Here is a 19,592-nt window from a genome sequence, read left to right on the forward strand (position 1 = left end):
ATGTAACCCACAATGTGAGAGTGGTTATTCTCTGGACATGGTAGAAGATGAGCTAAAAATGAAATGCATGGTGGGTAACAAAATTCTGGAATTTGTTGGTATAGCAGGTTGTGTAAGAAGTTTTTCATGCAACAGGCAAGGATGTGCCTTCTAACAACCCATATGCAATCTTTGGGGGCATTGGAGGAGGAGGAGAGATACTAGAGAGAAATGGACTGCTGACAGCACTCAAGTTTGCAGGTGCCTAACGAGCACCTTCCACCATTCACAAGCCAAATGGGCTATTCCTTTGACCCAGTAAGCCGTTTTTTGAATTCTTACAACTTTGTCTCACTTGGACAGGAAAAAAAATTGAGAGGTTGCAGTGGGAAAATGTGATGCTATATAGAGATGTGTGACGTCAGAAAATATTACATTGCTTTCAGGATCTTCCCAGTTCTGTCTATGTTGGTTGGCCTCATTCACCCTGGTAAACATGGAGCGCTATCTGACCGCGGGTTAGTGTCTGCTCGGAAAGGAGAAGCCAGTTCTGGCACCCGCTTCTGGCCCCTTTCATGAGTAAGGACAGGGGTCACTTTTTGCAGAAGTTGTGAAGATAATGGATTGTTTTCTGGGAACATGTATCTCTGACATGAGTTATTTGTCTGGGCAAATTGTACCTGGGCTGGGAAATTTTTGGCAAGTGAGCAAAATTATACTGGATTTGGCTCAGTAAAAGTGGAATTATTTAGGCCCTTGGGTGGATCCCTAAATCGTTCACACTGCAAGTAATTATCCAGCCTAATTGTCATTAAATGACGCAAAGGTTTACCTGGAGACAAAGCCACCACTGAAGATGGAAGTCTGGGGTTTTGTCAGGCTATCTGAGAAAGGGCTCCCCTCCTGAGACTGGCAGACCTATCCTGCTGAACTACTTGACAGTTGTCGTCCATAATGCAAATTCATTTTGGGTTAAACTTGCTTTTTCTTCTCCTCAATTTCATTCACAATGGTTCTTGACATCTTTAACTGTGGAACAAAAGAAAAAAAAAACCTCAGTTTGAACTGACAAGTGAATTGTTATGTAACTTTCCACACCCTTGGAGAGAGCTGTTGTAATTATACTGTGAGGTTTACTTTTTTTATAGCTGTAAGTACTAATTCATTTAACTCCAAAGTGAATTACATGTTTGAATTGTTTATATTACATCCGGGCTTTGATGCAGTGCTCAATAAAGTCACTCTGTAATTATTTCGAAGTTGTGTATATTGTTACATGGATATCATGTTGCCAGAGCATCACCTCAGCAGTTAGTCAGTCTACATGATACATACTCTCACTGTAAATAAAATGTAATCCAATTAGTGTTTTGTAAACCTCCAGCTGCTGTTTTCCATCTTGTTTCCGCTAATATAATAAGAGCCTTCTTTTCAAGTGACTCCTCTGCCACCATCTCTTACGTTGTCTGAGTCTGTTGTGAGTATCGGCAGGGGAAAAGAAAGAAGTTGCTCTCTGAAAAAGTTTTCAATTTCTCGCATTTCTAGATTTGCCTGATACAAGCTCAGGTTTCTGGAAGAAGTATTTCTTCTAAGAAATTACTTAGACATTTGCTAAAATGCACAAAGCAGATTTGCAGCATCCTGAGGGAACTGGTCACATTAAACAAATACTTGCTTATGTACCAAAAGCCTGTGTACTGCATGGCTTTGTGCACTGGGCACACCCTCTGGGGTGTTTAGGTGTTTAAGTGGAATAGTGACATAAACAGATGAAACATGAGCAAAGCTTCAGCGGTACATCCCTAAAGCTAGCCACATTCAGCAGTGCTGCAAGTGAAGTTTTGATTACCATTAATGACTGTGTTCTTCTGAAGTGAGCTTTGAGCTGTAGCATTTATCTTGAATCTTGTCCTATTTTACCTAAGTGCATTCAGATGTTTACTGAATCGAGGCATTGATATATTGGCCTCATTTAAGCTAAACAGTTGTCTGAAAATAATAGCCCTTTATTTCAGTTTTCTCTGTCTGCAGTGAGTATTTGCTTATGGATTCTTTTGGAAGTTGCCATGGTTATCATCTGTGTGCAGAACAGAGTTGTGCTATGTGGGAAGGTGAATTTCAGAAACAAAGGTGAGAACTGGCTAAGCTTGGTAGCAACTGTCATTATTTTAGCTGGTAAAGTTGTTTGCACAGAATAGAGACTTTACAAAGGCCTGCTTTAATTTTTTTTTCATTTTTAAAGAATGATAGTAATAAGATTCACCCAAGATTACTGGCTAATCAAGTCAGGGATTTAATTAGAACTTGAATGTAATCTGGGTGCAGCAAAATTCTGCTTGAAATGTACCAATGAAGAAAAAATTTTGCACTCTATATTGCAAAGTGCAACTTTGCTATGAAAATAAACCAGTTAATAATTATGAAGCATTTTTAAACATTTCCTTAGCCCTACAAACTCCAGTCATTTATCACAATTCCAGGATGCTAGGCAAACAAATGCTACGTATGCTCTTACTCCTTCGCTGGCATTTGTCAGCATCTACTTAGCATTTCTCTTGAAGACCTTCACATACTTGCACAGCAAAGTATGCCAAAAGTGTATGTCTGAGCAGAGGAGAAACTTCCACAAGGTAGTTGTTGTGTGGATAGTGTGGAAGGGCTGTGGCAAATACTGATGCTGGTTTTTGTTAAACGAAGAAATGAATCAAAAAGGGGGCAATCTAGAATATGGCTCGTATGTGTTCTTGCATGAGGAAAAACTTTGATGATGGTGTCCCTAGTGTTATAATCAACATAATAATATGTGTTCAGATGTTAACCTTTCAGATATCATTAGCGGTTGTTTTGGAATAGGTTAGCTACAGCTGTAGCATAGAGATGTTAAATTCATCACCTTTGGAGTTCTCTGATCATTGAGGCTGGGATTTTACATTTCATAGGAAGCAAGGCTTCTAAAGGAAAATTGATAAGGAATAAGGGGGCTAGGTTTCTCATAGAAAACTAGAAAAATGTTACGAAATAGTAAGACTTGGTGTGTTATGTGGGTTTTGTATGAGCCTTGGGAGGCCCATGTTTACTTGCTGAATCAGCAGATGTGGTGTCCTGGAACTTGGAAAGCTTAACTGAGGCCATGACCACCAAATACCTACCCCTTCCCCAGATAATCTGGGGAATGACAGCTTCCATGTTTATGTTGCAGTGAAGGATATCCTAAACATTGCAACCAGTAACAACAGTAATGTTCTTTTGGTCATGAAGTGTAACCTTGATAGCAAAGTGCCAGTGTGTTCCCTTTATATGTAAGGGAATCCAGATTTTTCCTTTTATTTTCTTTTATTCTAGTTTGCAGTCCTCTCCTCTTTGAAAGTAATCTGAAGGGTTGCCTGAGGAATCATTTTGCTTCCCTGATGAAGATCTATTAGCTGTTCAAATACCATGAGAAGTGCCAGAAGCCCATGTGCCTCATCTGACTGCTTTTATGGTAGAAATCCTTCTGCTGGGAGGATGTGATTGCATCAACAGCAGAACTAACTATAGGTTGATACACACCATCACTTTGGCATGTGAACCGTTCCTTGCGCTAAACACGTCGCCTGGAGCCTGGGTGCAGGCCCTGTGTCAGGAAACATTTAGTGCCATCGTCTTAATAGAAAAATGAGCTTTCCATAAGTGAGGGCTATATATGCACTGCTGTGGATGAAACTGTGAGCTCCTGACTATGTTAGCCAATTCAGAAGGCTTGAAAACAGATGCCTCTTGGCCTATATTACCAGATGCTGCTGCTATATGCTATACACCAAATACTTGTCTAGTGTGATAGTGTGACTTCAGAATGCCTTTTACTGAAAGAACAGCCCATGGGCATTGTCCAGGGACAAACAAGACTGCATCCAATGCGCTTCAAGACACTGAATTACTACGCGCTTGTTCTGGTTTCCTGGGGAGGAGAGCATGGTGCAAGAGTTAGCATGGCCTGGAGACTGTTCCCAGTGGGCAAGTTGGATGCGGCTGGTTTGTTTTGAGGTTTAGTGAACATCACCTGTACAGAGGTGACCAGACTGTGCCAGTTTGCCTCCAGGCCACCTGTGGCACCAGCATTGTTTATTCCACAAGTAGATACCTAGCCAGAGGCATGATTTGCTCTCTGAGTCTCTTTGGAAGATTCATGTTTATATTTGAAATTGAAACAGTTGACTAATTTTAACTCTATACAATAGGTGGTTGTTTGGTTTTGTTTTTTTTCTTTTTAAGCTGAAGTTTTGCAATTCGAGCATTCCTCTTGCATTATGTCAACTTCACTTGGAGTTGCCAAACTGTAGTGCAAATTCACTCCTCTTCATTCTTTGTATGGGAGGCGGCCAAGTAAAGCTGACTATTTGCATTGAGGTTACAAGCAGCAAGTTTAAGCCCATCATCATCTTCACTAGAAGATACCAGCAGTGGCTTAGTGTTTCTGGAGTAGCTAGAAATCTGCACTGTTACATTAAACTGGATCATGGTGGGGAAGTCTCAGCTTGCCACCTCCTGAGCCATGTGTTTCTATTCTAAAGAGCTTCTAGCTTGCTGGTGGAAGTGAATGCTTCCGACCTGGGCAGGGCCCTAAAAATTCTCCTGTACGTATCTGTTGGCTTATGGTCAAAACATGCTGTGATTCAGAGGTACACAGAGACAAAAATACCAATATACTAACTCCATTTTTTTCAATCTTTATTTAGGTGCTTCCTTTCCCCAGCCAGGTGGTCTACAACAGAGTTGGAAAGTGTGGGAGTCGAACTGTGGTTTTGCTTTTGAGAATTTTATCAGAGAAACATGGATTCAACCTAGTTACATCTGACATCCATAACAAAACAAGACTGACCAAAAATGAACAGGTAAGATACTCCTGCTCATCTTAGATCCTGTTTCCTTATTATGTTTGTGAAACTGAGGAATAAAGGCATATGCTAGCAGAAATAGTATTGAATCGTGTACGCTACTTTGACCTGAGTAATCAGCCAGAATTCATCGTCCTCTAAGTGGCTTCAGTTAATAGGAGTGATGGATGGTAGAGCCAAGAGCAACATCATGTGGAAGCTAACCAGAAAAACTAACTTCCAGTGAGCCAGGTCTTGAATTTAGTCAGCCTAGCAGTTAGTCCAGCAGTGGGGCAAGAAGGGTTAGTACAAGTGAAGTTAGGTGCTAACAGCTTCTGGGACCTGTATTAATGTATCTGCAGGGCACAGCCATTTATCATATAAGCAGGCCAGCTTATTCAGACCTAGCTTGGGTCTCCTTAAGCAGAGCAGGAGTAAATAATGGCCAACAGGGTTTTTTTAGCTCACTTTCTTAATTCACTTCTGATAATCACTTGCTTCAAAAAGTTGTTTCCCAGGGCCATGCTAACACATGTTGCTATAATCTGACATGCCGCTGATCCTATCTTAGCCTCTTGCTCATCTGCCTTTTTCATGTTATCGCACAACCCTCACTAAAGCAAGTAAAAATACCACATGAAACCTCTTTACCAGGACACGCCTTTTCATGTTCCCTTACAGTTGTAGAGGGCATTATTTTTGCAGCTTTGATTCCACAAAAGATCCAGTTATTTAAATTCCCTTGTATTTAGCGTAACCACGTGCCCTCTGTGAGTATCGCTGCCATCAGTAGGTATTGCTGCAATACAAAAAACCTCAGACTCCAAAGTGTACGGGATGTAGTCAGATGCTGTACACGTGACTGCAGCACACGTTGCCCACAGTTGCTATTTTGATCTGCTGATCAGGTAAATGCCTGTGTCACTGCTAGGAATAGGAGCCTGCAAACCACAAAAGGATGTATGCGATGATCAAAATACGAACCTGGGCCTGCCACTGGCATTGTGCTGTGTTTGGGGGTGGTTTATTTGTAGCTTGTTTTTGTTATTTTAGATACAGCAGTTCATTCCAAATGGAAATTTGGGAGCACGTGTTGCTCCTGCAGGTCTAAGAGCACCTCCTCCCTTCCAAGGTGGCCATCGGGGTCCCACCGGCAGCCGGCTCACCTAACCTCGCATGCACCCAAGTTCAGCCCAAGCCGGGGACCAGCTGGCCAGGGCTGCCGTGCCAGCCCAAAGGCTTCTGTGCACGGCTGGGTGCAACACCCCAGTGAAAGGCTGGGGGGGAGGACAGCGTGCCCCCACTGCCCCTGCCTGTGGCCGAGGGAAGGGGCAGAGCCCTGGGCCGCAGCTGCCGCAGCATCGCTCTGTGTATTCCGCCAGCAGCACCGTGGAGGCTGGGGAGTTCACAAAATGGTCCCATCGGGTCGGGGTCAAACTATGCTGTGCTGCAGAGCCTGCCTGGTTAGTTTTTCTGCTTAACTGTTGGATATGGGAGAAGGGATTTCTGTGGGTATGACTGCTTTTGTGTTTCGGGCTGTTTGGGTTTTGTTTTAACCATGTCCTTCATCGAGTTTCATTGCTGGCTGGGAGACGCATCATAAAACCTAAAAACCTTTCAGGTATTAATAATCACCAGCTTTCACCCTCATCGTCTACTTTGTTTCAGTTCTGCTCTGCCTTCCTCTGGTAGGTGGATTGTCCTTTGTTAAACGTGCTACCAGATCGCACCTCAACAGTCTTCAGTGCTCTAGTCCAGCATGTGGAGATTCCAGAGAGGCCCAGACTTACTTCTGATGCAACTAAAACGCTGACGGAGAATAAATACCTGCATTACTTTTTGCACTTCAGAAGCTGTTGAGTTACTAGACAGAGAATGTGCTGGAACACAGATGGTGCTGGATGTATTGCTACAGAGCTGATGATTTACTCTATAGATTGCCCTACTGTAACTTGACTCTCTTTAATTTATGGCTAATTTACGTGGTTACAATAGGTTCATAATTTAATGAGTACTTTTGCTGAAAAGTGCCTTTGATCGCCAGGAAACATGCCTGGAGACAGTAACAGTTCTGTTGTTCAAAGTATTTTTAGTTGTCTTCTCATTTTTTATGAGCAGAATATGAAAAAATAAATTATTTCTCTCACCTTTAATGTGGTGTACACAAGAGGAAGTTAAGAGAATGGATGGTCTCAGGCTCCAGGCATTGGAATGAGAGAAAAGAGAGCTGGGCTGGGCTGTAGGCTCCCAGCATGAGCATGGGCTTCTCACTCAAGATGATACGTCTCTCTTCCTTCTGTCATTTGTCTGTCCTGTGTTTAGTTAAAGCCCTGATCCAGCCAAGACTTTTCTGTAAATATTTAGCTTATGCAGTCTGCTGTGGTTAAATAAAGTTAAGCATGTAGGTGTTCATAATGACTGCAGGGACTGCACATAACTGGAATCCATATTCTCCTTGCCTTTTACCAGTCTCTGTCCTACTAAGAAATTTTCCCAAATTATGTGAGCCTGCCAGCAATTAGAATTGCAGCCTTTGAACATCTATGGGCATAAGGGAGTGAGTTCTAGAAACAGATGAGTTAATCTGTGCCTTAACATTTGCTATAATATTTCCAAGTAAATTAAATACAGAAAATAATATGTAGTATTCATGTATACAAAGTTAGTCTAATTGATGTGGCTTTAAAATGACACACAAACTGTTGCAAAATGAATTCTTCCCCTTCCCTGACTTCTTCCCCCACCCCCATTTTTTTTGCGTTCAGAGAAGTAAGAATGAGTATGCTTATAGATACACAAATACCAATCACCTATGGGAGTAACTGATAGTTTATCTTCATATCATTTCCTTCTACTGCCCATCCTTATGGCTTTACCGCCAGCTTTATATATAATTCCAGTTTAACACACTAAAAATCCATCACTAATTTTTCTTAAATTCTTTTGAAGATAGAAAATTGGTCATAGCAGCTTGGGGAGCTGCAGAAATTCTTGAAACCATTCCAAATTTTTGAGAGCTGAAAATGAAGATCTAGTCTCATTCCTGTGAGTTGCAAGTTGTTTATTGAAATGAATACCGAGATGAAAGTGATATACCAAATACCTGTAGATACTTGTGCCTCCTGGACCCTACATGCCTTCAGTACAGACTGAAAACAGTACAAAAAGGTAAAGAACTCACAAGACAGACAGAGATTTTTCTTGTTGTTCTGTTTGTATCAATGATAGTGGAGACCATCGTGTGATCCAGCTGACCTCACTTGAAAAATCCCAGTTGCCTCACCATTTTTATACATTTTGACCTCGAATTCTCCCAGTGAAATATAGCAGCTTAAAAAAAGTAGTAACATTTTGGCTGTTGTCTGTGCAGGCTTATTATCTGATTATTTCTTTTTGTTCCCAGTAGATTTTACTTATTGCAAATCTCAAACCAAACAGGACTGCTCTGAGCAGTTAGCGTAGCGGGCTGGTGTTTCCAGAAGAGGGGAAGAAGGTGTCCTCTCTCACAAGCCTGGGTTGAGATTTTGTGCAGGAACAAGGCTGTGGCTGGAGCAAAGCCATCCTCCACGTTTCTCGCTTTTCGAGGAGGGCCCCATCCAGTCTCTGTCAGTCATTTCACTGTGCCATCTGCTGGATTGTTATTTACAATGCAGCAACAGCCGAGTACAAATACACAGATGATGCTGAGCCAGTACAGTTTGATTTCTGCTGTACAGCCAACTGAGATCCCGCAGTGGTAGTGTAGGACAGTAGACTAAGGAAAAAACCTTTCCCCTTGGAGTATTGCCTCTTGGTGTTCTTGCTCAGGTGAGCTTTAAGGTTCAAAAATAGCTTGTGATTTACAGGATTGCCTCTGTTTGCAGATCTGGTTTTCTTTAAAGGTCCTATTTAAAAGTCAGCGCAGAAAATGAATTTTGGAGAAAAATTTAAAATAAAAGCTTGAGCAAGGAGTCACAGTTGATAGAAAGATGTTACGCTAGGGACCAAATTAGCATTTAGCCTAAAGGCTCTGCTCCTTCCAATTAATTGGTGTTTGAGGGGGGAGGGCTGGAATGACAGCAAATGTGTTGACCACACCACAGAGGTCTTCACAACTGCTTGCTGTGGTTTAGCATCTCTGCAGGCTCCTGTCCTGAGGTGTGCACGCTCCCCTTTCCTGGGGAAGCAGAGCGCACCCAGTGCTTTGGGTTCGCCTTTGCCCGGCCATGGAGCTGATGTGGCTGGACCGTGCCGCGGGCTCCGCTGAGCACACGGGCACAGGGTGCTGCTGCCTGCCTCTCCCCGCACACTCTTCGTGTCCTGGCGTTTCCCACTGCCTCCATCCTTGTTCAGCAGCATTAACGCTCTGGTGCAATTCAGTTCATTTCAAAAGCAAATAACTGTCTTTTTCAGCACTGTTTCACTGAAAGAGCCTAACTCCCACAGGAGAGCGTGGGCAGCAGCAAGAAAGAGGAATGGCTCTTGATGGGCCCTTAACCTCGCGGGCATGTGCTCCTTTCAGGCTTCCTCCAGATATTTTTACAGCTTCTCCCTTCAAACACGGATGTGTTCTGCTTCCTCTCTCCCCTAACAGTGTTTGCCAGGGTAGTTTTATCTTCTACTGCTTGTGCCTTTTCATCTCTTTTCAAACTTAGGTTGGTTTAAGACCATCTCCTAGATCATCTCTGCTTGTATGTATCTCTCCTTCATCACTCGTTCCATCCAAAGGTACTTGCTTTCCTCTGTTCACTCTTGCTCTCTGTGGGTCCTCTACACTAATCATCGTGAAAAAAAGGCAAACAAAAACAACCAACCAACCACTAAAGACCTTACTCTTCTGGGAGACCCTGGAAGATTTTTCTTTACTTTTTTTTTTTTCTTTTAACATCATCTTAAAAGGAGGGGCAGATCACTAGGTATTCCTGAGCAATATATTTGGCTTGTTCGACTGAAATCAGTTCAACACGGTGGGATCAGAGAGAGAGGCCCGAGGGAAATATGGCCACAATTTGCATGTGGCCGTGAGCCATTACAGTTACTTATTTTTCCCTCCTGACATCTGTGTGTTGTTTCTGTTGAGCCTTACTTACCCTTTTGGCAGGGTTTTTAAAAGAATGTTTTTTGCTTGTTTGTTCATACACCCATTGTAGCTTTATCCACATCTGCTTTTACAAGTCCAGTTGATCATTAAGTGTCTAAACATGAAGGTACTTTCAATCAAAACAAAATTCTGTGTCTGCTTTGGAGTAAGCTATTACCATAGCTCAAGAGATGGAGTTTGGTAGCAAGAGATTAAAAAAAAAGCCAGGAGCCAGATGCTGTCCTGCTCTCCATGCCTCTTTCCAGACTCCCTTTGCTTCTGAGGCAGAAGTGCCTGCGCTGGTCCGGCAGCAGGCTGACATGAGCCTGAGGCTGACATCAGGTGAAGTGCAATGGGAAATGTGGTGGTGGTGTAATGTCAATCTGCCTGGCACCAGCAAATTGGTACCAGCCCCAGGGAGAGCTGAGGGGCAAGGGAGGCTTGCGTGGTACTTTGTAACACTCACACACACGTTTATCTAGCGGTAATATGTTAAAGCTGCCTGTCTTTTTAAACTCAGTGGGATTACTTTGTATGGGTATACTATCTTTACATCTCCATATTTGTACTCCAACGGTGGTTTTTCATTTATTCCAAGGCGAAATTATAGTGGTGACCGTAGTGGCATGAATAGAGTGTTTATTCCATACCAGTAACTTCCTTCTGCCATCGTCCTTCCTTCATTCATGCGGATAGAGTAACGCACGTAAAATGTCAATTTAACATAAAGCTTCATACAGGTCTGAGAATTTCAGTTCTGTAACTTGTCTGTGTAAAACCAAAGAAAGAAGCCAATTGAGACACCTGATACCCAGCCTCTAGAGTCTCCCCTTGTTTCATTCTGCAAGGTGAATGAATATAATTTTTTGGTAGAGAAAGTTACCAGTCCTAAAGAAATGTTGGCTTGCTTGGTTTGCTAGGAAAGCCTTTGTCTCTTCAGAGCATTAACAAACAATACTCAATTATTTTGTGCTAATTATTGCAAAGTTTCCTGGGCTTTCTAATTCTGGCCTGGGCAAGCTCTGCTCTTCAGATTTATTAATTTCTTGCTCATAGCATTTATATCGTACTGAAGGAGCTGTATAAAGACCTGTTTGTATTTGAATCAAACAGTCCAGAGTCCATATATGACTAACTAAAGCAGGGGGGCTATTCCTTTCCTGCCTCTTTTTTTTTTTTTTTTTTTAAATCGCACACCTTCTCTCTGTTTTCTCTTGTTTCTCTTTTCCTTTCACATTGTCTTTCTTTTGGTGGTCTCCTCTTCTTTATGTTCCATACCCTTGGGTTTACAGCCTTTCTTAAGACGTCATATACCTTGATATACTAATATGCCTTGATATACAAGGTCTATACCTAATATGCCTTGATGTACTCCAACTAGTTTGACAGGAGAAGGCCCATCGTGAGACGGCAGACAACGTGAACCGTTTGCTTCAGTGCTGATTGTACATGTATGCGTATAAAATTGTTGAAGGCAGAGGAAAAGTAGGGAAAAGCATATTAGTGTGTGCATTTTTTTACTCAGCCCTAGAAGTTAAATGGCTATAGTTTGTGTTGTCTGAAAGAAGAAGGCAAGTTATGTGTCCTAGGAAAACATGGAGAACGAAAGATGGATGAGAAGCAGTAAAATGTGACACACGGTGTAAAAACCATGGCAAAATATCAGTATATCGAAACTGGGAAATAGAAGGAAAAAAACACTGTCATTTCAAATGCATTTGTGTTCAGTGTCCATAATATAGCCTGCATTTGAGCACAGGACAGAAAATCTGAAAATAAATCTTAGGAAATTAATAGTAAGGAAACAAAATTAACCAGGATGTCTCGACTCTCTAGCATGATGCTCCATTAGACACTTTCAGTTTCCTCTAGATCGTAGCTAGAGCTCAGCTTACACAACATAGATACTCATATCCGTAGTGAGCAGTCTTCAATATATGCTGTTTACATTATTCCATTTTAATGATCTGAAAATTTAAATAATTTATTTTTAAAAAAATTAAAATTGTGTGAATGTGCCTGAACTAGAACTTAGCTTTATCTTTCTGAAAGTGCCCATTTAATTTGTACTCTTAATTTGCTGTAATAGTAAAAGGAACAGCAAGTGCTGATTTCTATATTTAAACAGGCAAATCAATCAAGTGTTTTGGCAATGTTGGCAATTATTACATGAAAATGGTCATTGGCTCAGTTCCCACTTTCTGTTACATTTTCAGACATTTTACATTTTGGCATTCTGCTGAATAGAACCAGTGTCTTCAGAGGGCAGCCACCACTTGCAAAGCTCTGATGCAGATTTAGGCAGGGGTTAGATTTTTCTTTTAGTTTATGCCTTTCCTTAAACTGATACCCACTTTTGGAAGTACATAAGCTCCATGATAGCAGGATGGTGTCTGCAGCTTAATCTTTCTTGCTCAGGCATGAAATAGTAGTTGTGCTATCTTGATGACAGTGTTTGGGAGGGATAGTGGGGAAGGAGTTCCTGAGTGATTCAGACTTGAAAATTACATCATCATATGTTGTTTGAGAATTACATTTGTCTCAAAATGTGCATTGACATAACATGGAAAATTTGATTTGTTGATTCTTTTTAGATGGAATTGATTAAAAACATAAGCACTGCTGAGCAGCCCTATTTATTCACTAGACATGTTCATTTCCTCAACTTCTCAAGGTAAGGCATTTTTTCAGTTCAAAGTCTTTTTCATTGATTTCTATTAATTGTAATACATAGAACATTTTCCCTCATTTTTTACATTGAAACAATACAATGTACTTTTTTTTTTTCCTCCTTTCTGGCACTGGAAGTCACATTCAAAAGTTGGAGGAGGGGGGGCTGTTCTGTGCTCTCTTTGCTACAAGATAGTTATGTACAGTATGTTTGTGAAAAGCTAGGATGTTATTGCATGCCTTTGCCTCTGAGATGATCTTGGTTTACATTTCCAGAAAAAATGCATGAGATGGTAACTTGGGTCTTTAGACTGTGCATTCGTGTTTTAAAAGTGGCAGCACACTGTTGTGAATGTTTCATCTCTGTATAGCCAGATACTAATACAAGACTGAAAACTCCACTGAATTAATTAATTTTGTACCTGGAATGACTCTTCACCAATTTAACCAATTTAATTTCGTTCTGACAAAATAGTCCCCATTCCACAGGGAATGGAAGTATTTCTAAACCATGGAAACGGATTATGCTTTGTATCATGGGAGTGCAGTCCCTTCTGGCAGCTATTTGAAAGTATGCACCAAGACTCTAGAGACATTTATAGCATGGAATGTGAAGAAAATTGAACTTGGATGAAAGTTCTGAGGAATTTTTGGAAGGATGCGAATGAGTGATGCCAGTTAGAATTTAGCCAGGACACAGAGGTTAAAGCTGACTGCGGATGGTTATTGCCTAGGCTTTAAATTTAATTTGGAAATTATATTTGGAAACCGGTGCCACTAGATTGGACTCCTCACATTTATATAAAAAAATTTCTGTACAAGTGTGAATTTCTGTAAATCTTTGCAATGGCTTGCCTAACTTCCCAGCATTTTGTTTACATTTGGTAATGTTAGTGTATGTCTTTTGAATGTATGGCTTCAGGCATGGGTAGACAGTGTAGTAAGAAATGATAAAATTGGGGGGGGCTGTTGTTTAGTTTTGGTTTTTTCAAAAATAAAATATTTTGAGCAATTGGAAATTCACTTGATACATAACATAACTATCAGCATGATTTTGTTACATGAAAACAAGAAGAGTTAAACAAAATTCTGTTCTTCTGTGTTCTCTAATCTGTTTCCATGAGAGTTCCATTTCTAATGTATTATCTTTAAAGAATAAAACTCATTAGAATAGGACTTCACATCTTTGATAAATGATCTCTTCTCTCTGCCAAAATGCAAGATCAAACAAGTAGCCACACCTGGGGGTCAAAGGGATATTTCTTGATTAAACTGATTTTTCAGAGATGGTATGCAACATTAGGTATGTGAGAAAACGATGAACATCATTACCTCTTGCTCCTCCCAAGATCCCATTTTCTATACATATAGTAAATCCTTGCCATGTAAGTAACATGTTTCTTCTGTAGCCTATCCATGAGATTAAATCTCTCTACGTTTTTCTTCCAGTAGAAATTTGTGAAAATACATTAAAATTATATAAGATGTGTAAAAGTATTTGTAGCTTCCTTTTTGGCTGCTCCTTGCAAACCTGAAAAACATATTTTTCTTTTTATTGAGAGGACACTTGGTTTAACTAGTAGCTGTAAAGTGGTGAAAAGGCTGATGAGTCTTTTAAATGAGACATCATTGAAGTGTATCAGCATTGCTTACTATTGGTTTAGCATTTCCTAGTGTTTTCTGAGTAATTAAAAACTTTTGACAGTTTTAGTCTTTAGTTTCAAAATTCATTGGTAGTGTTACACTTAACAGTGAAGTAGCATGTTGAATATTCTCTCTGTTCCTTAATTCCACGGTGATTTTTTTTTTTTAAACTGATTTCATTAGGAACTGGAGTGTCAGGTATGGATTTTGCAGAAATTTCAAGAATGTGATTTAAATACACATTATAAGTATTACAGTATTGTGAAAGCATTTTAGTTTTGCTTGATTTTTTTGAAACTATTCCTTTATAGACTGTCTCTAGTGGAGAGCTGCACTCAAATTGTCTCCTGTTTGCCCCAGCTTTTCTGCCAGCTCAGCATAAAAGCCGTGCAATAACCCAGAAACTAAAAAAAATGAGTGTTAAAGTATCAGTGTGGTGTTTTCTGGCTGACAGCTGAAGACCTTAGACAGCAGCTCACCGTGAGCAGCCAGCGCCGTGGGGAGCGGGACACATGCACAGGGACAGGTCGGAGACAACCGACACCTGACCGCAGGCCTAGGGCAGCTTCAGGTGTATGAAAGGCTCAAAGTTCAGCCTGAAGATCAAAGAACCCTACTTTGGTGAAACCCCTTGCTCCTTCCCAAGGCAGGGGATGAGGCTTTCTACATGCTGTTGTAGCAGAGCTCTTACTGGAAATCATGAATTATTGCAGGGGCAGCCATCCTGGGCATTAGCCCAGGGACCAAACTCGCTTCTCTTGTTTGGCATCTTATACCTTTGAAACCAAGCTTTTTGTTTGCAGGAAGGGATAAGGAATGCTTTATTCTCCTTCCTACTGTGTGTATCAAGCTGGCAGACAAGTAGGAGATGGAAGGCATGTTATCTTTGCTACTCTATTGGTAAGCTCGAAGGTCACTGTTGGAACAAAAGGAGTCTCTTCCACTCGCCTTGCACTTCTCTGCTTGAGTGCTTTCAAGATCTGTAGGGATTGCATTAGGTTGTTTAGTCCATCTTGCCAAGGTACTAGAGAAGCAGAGGAAATGTAAGCAGAGGCGTGCAAAACGGGAGTCTGCTTTGCTTTCGCTTATTGGTGCTTTTCAGCTCCCAAACAGTAGTAAGAAAAATAAACTTGAGTTTCATTTAACTTCACTGATGTGTATAGCAGCAATGACAAATCACTTGGATTTCCCCCTTTCGTACCCTGCACCTGCTTATAAACCTGTCAGCGCTTAAAGGTCTCTGATTATTCAGAAAAGCATCACGGCATTTACTTATGATTGTTTCCAACTGAAACAAAAGGGACTGTATCTTCTTTCCAGAAAAAATCTCTAGTGGAAGTGAGCTAAGCCTTCAGTGGTGAATATGAGCACATGCATGTTTCTGAGGCACCATTAGTTTTGCTGAACAAAGTTCTAAAATCTTGAAAATCTCATCCTGACCTGAATACTTGCCAGGGCTGGTTTCCCCTCGTTTTTGAACAGTTTTAAGAGTGCCTGCTGGTTCAGCTGAGCAAATGAATCCTCATTTACTCACCTATGTCTTCATCTTTTAATTCAGTACTACATTTTCTCAATCCAGAGTAGTGCAAAGAGGTAGACAAAAAGAAAAATCTTAAAAGGATGTATTAAAGCAAATCTTATGTGAATTTTTACAGGCATAAATCTAATTAATTGTAGCTTCAAACAGAAGATAAAAAACTAAGTTTCTTGCTCTTTGTTGATGTGAGTGAATTTCTACATAGCACTTGTCATGGGAGAAGCTTTTATTCCCGATGGTTTGCAGCTTCTGTTCCCAGTCTCTCCAGTGCAGCTAGGGGTAGCTTTAGGAGATGACCCCCTGCCTTGGGAGGGTGGCTACTCCATCCAGTTCATTTTGGGACCATTTCTTTTGGGGAAGGTGGTACTGTTTATTGAATTCTCCTTTACTTGTGATTCCTGGGTGAGGCTTTTCATTATGGCTCTGTTGTTGTCGTCCTGCTCATTTCATCCTAAATTCTGGACTGACCTCTCCATACGTGGCTTTCTTCTAATAACCCTACTTGGAAATGTTCTCATACACAGAGGTAAACGTTCAGGTGCTTCTTGGTTTCATACTGCCTGTTGCTACTGGGGCTAGCCCAGCATGGGATTTCCTTGCTCTTGATTGGAAAAAGAGAGTATTTCTCAGAAGTCTTCCATGAAAGCGTCCAAGCTGCATTTGAAGGCATCATGTTACACCGCCTCTGCCATTTCCTTGGGCACTTGGTTCCAGTTGTCTGTCAGCTTTACTGTCACAAATTTTTGTGGCTAATTTCTAATGTGAATTTCTCTGGGTTTTGCTCCTTATTGACTGAAATGCTTTTTTTGTTCTCTGGTGTTTCTCCCCATGCATCTACCTGCCACTGCCGTCTCCAAACACCTTTCACTCTTCCTTTTGATCACAGGTACTCGCAAACCTCTTGCCAGCGGGTGTTTTCCTCATCCATTTAATAACTCTGTGACTCTTCTCTGAAACTTCTCCAGTAGTTCCATAGTCTTTATTAAGTGTAAGCATCAAAACTGTACTCTGGACCTGTATCAGCTTCGCTAATGTTGTACATGGTAGAAAAAAAACCTCTTTGCAGTCGCCATGCTTATACCTTCTAAAGCTACAGTTGTGCCAGAGTAAACTGGGCTTTCAGGGCGAGTTGTTTTTCCAGTGTGTTTCCTAGGTCCTTTCCTAGTCACTGTTTACCAGGCTGCCATTTCCCGTTCTGTAGAAATGGCCTTCATTCCTTATTCTTACATGTGTTAACCAAGGGGAAAAAAGTGAGTGACATGAAGCATGCAAAATTGCTAGCTTCTGTCGTACTGCAGTGGATGTTGTGAAGTAGAAAATTCTTTGAATAAAAAAAAAAAAGAAAAAAAGAAAATCTCCCTTGATATTTATGTGTACTCTTAGAATGCTGAGATCTGTTGGCCTATGTTAAAAAAAACAAGAAGAAAACCAAAGAACTTTTTTTCTCATGTGCCCAAGGAGCTCTAGAAGTTGTCAGTCATAACCTGTGCTGTGGTCTGAGATGCACGGGGCAGAGGCACCCCCCTCCATTTGTGCAGAACTCGGGAGGTTTGCCTCCACACAGGTATGTGTGCCTGAAAAGGGCACATTGCAGGACCAGGGTGACAGCTATCATTTATCTTTGTCATATCCCAATTCCTTTTCAAAGTCAATGCTGCAAGTATTTAAAAAGAATTATGGGAGCCGTTAAATTAGTAAAAATACTGATATATTTTTTTGTCTCTTTCTGAATTCAAGTTTATATACTAAGGTTGCTGGAAAAGCATCCAAAATGTTAATCAGAAGCAAATATTTAAGAATGTCCCTACTCTAAGCAGGTAAAGATATACACGCTGATACATTTGCTGAGACTGCAGGTGTTATTGGTAGATCTAAGCAATACACTGTTAGAGTGCAGAAGCTGTGAAGAACTGGAATAACCTGCAGAGAGACAAAAAGCTGTTTCAGGATAGCTGCAGGTTGTTCACTGTGCTTTATCATAAATGCTGCTTGTCATCTATTTATTTAGCCTGAGAAAAAATGAAGCAGGAAGAAGCTTCAAGTTTGTGCAAAAGCCCCACTTGACCTCTTGGTAATCTGCTGAATTGAGTAACTGTAACAGTCTTTGGGCAGCTACTCAAGATGCCTTGTGTGTGCTCCCAAGTGTCACAGATTTCAGAGAAGCAGAAATAACATTTGCAGGAATGCACAGGGGATAGTGAGGCCACGGTTTTGGGTCAGGATGAATCAGGGGTGAGCAGAATTGCGCAACTCCCATTTTGGATGCAGGAAGGCAGCTTTCTTCCCTCCGACACTGTTATCTTCAAGCATGTACTTACCGACCCCAGTTCGGGCTGAGCGAGAAGCTTGGCTGCTCCCTCCTGTCTTGGGGTAAATGAACGTTACAGGGCAACATGTGAAAAACTAAAGACGTGCCTCTGTCAGTGACTGGTAAGTGACTTTTGCTTGTTTAAAGGGTGGCTGAGTAGGTCAGGGTTAAAGTCATAGGAGGGAGAAGCATTAAAAAGACCACCCAGAGAGAGAAACAGGCTTTTTCATCTCTCACTGGAGCCATGAATTCTTTACTTTCTGCAGTAGTTATAGGCCACTGGGGAACGATCTCCTTTAAAGTTTCCTATGATGTGGTAAGGAGATGCAGAGATAAAGCATGGACTCAATTTTAATCTTACATTTTAATTAGCCCTTATAATTCAGCTCAGTATATCTTATTTGTTCAAAGCCAGGATGAATTATCACCCAGCATTAGTATGTGAGGAGTCATCCTTTCTGCGCTGTCGGGCTGCTGCCCTCTTCTTCTTTTCAGCTGCAGTTTAATATCTGCAGCATCTATTTAGCATACGTGTGTATGTGCTTGAGGTGGGGGGACACCACTTTCCTTTTAGCATAATTTTCTAAGGAAATAAGACTCATACAGCAGTTCCAGCTGTTGTGCGTGTCTTTCCAGTTTCCCCCCACGCCTAAATAATTTCTGAACCCGTTGGCCAGTTTCAGACCAAATTTGGAAGGCCAGTAGAAGACTCGGAGACAACCACGCTGCTGCAGGTACATCTGCTGAAGGGAAAGCCAAGCAAAACAGAGCTGCTGGACCTTCTGCTGGGCCACAGCCAGCAGCCCCCCCCTCCCTGTGCCCTGCTCGGATGCCAGCCCCAGCTCTCCCATGTCCCTCTTGCTCAGTGCATGAGGGGTGTGGGGGGACAGGTTTTGAGGAGGAGAGAAAGACCTGTTGGGTCTTCTGCTTGGGAAGGTACTTGCCTTTAGTCCCCAGAATCAGTGTAAGAAATATTTCTGATTTTCTGTTATTCATTAGCAGAGTTAATGTGTAAAGTTCTTGTTTTTCTTAAAAAAAGTCTTTTTTGGTAGACAGTCTGTATCAGCATTGCTGATTTTTTTTTTTTTTTTAATATTACTTTTTTAAACAGACACAATGGCCAACACTAACTAATAAAAATGAGTAAATCAGGCTGCTGTAGCGGCAGACAGTGTCACAGCCAGCAGTGCTGATCAGTTTGGACACTTTCCTTCAACTCTGACCTGAATTCTGAATTATGGGTAGTAGTAAATCACATATTGAATGAAGGCAGAGATAGACAAAGAGAGATTCAGTCTGGATAAGCCCAAAAATAAATTTAGTTTCTGAATATTGTTCGGGGGGGTTTTGTTATTCATCAGTTTTGTGTTTTTTTCATGCAGAAGTAGCTCTAAAAATTGCAGTTTAACACAGCAATTTGACATTACAGCATTCCCTGTTCTTGGGCTCTGTAAAATGTGTCTGTAGCCAACAAACAAAAAGGAGGTAAATCATGAAGAATTAACTTGACTAGATGTCATGCAAATAAGCTGCATGTTTGAA

At 41.2% G+C, this 19,592-nt stretch overlaps 1 protein-coding gene across 1 annotated transcript in view; it reads left to right on the plus strand.

The window, feature by feature from the left end:
* The window catches only part of UST (uronyl 2-sulfotransferase), a 169,713-nt gene that overhangs the window by 79,419 nt on the left and 70,702 nt on the right, over window positions 1-19,592 (plus strand). The window contains exons 3-4 of the mRNA XM_069786991.1: window positions 4,695-4,850; window positions 12,486-12,565. Of these exons, the coding sequence (XP_069643092.1) occupies window positions 4,695-4,850; window positions 12,486-12,565 (236 nt within the window). The remainder of the gene's footprint in view (window positions 1-4,694; window positions 4,851-12,485; window positions 12,566-19,592) is intronic.

This window comes from Haliaeetus albicilla, chromosome 7 (genome assembly GCF_947461875.1).
Source record: "Haliaeetus albicilla chromosome 7, bHalAlb1.1, whole genome shotgun sequence".
NCBI lineage: Eukaryota > Metazoa > Chordata > Aves > Accipitriformes > Accipitridae > Haliaeetus > Haliaeetus albicilla.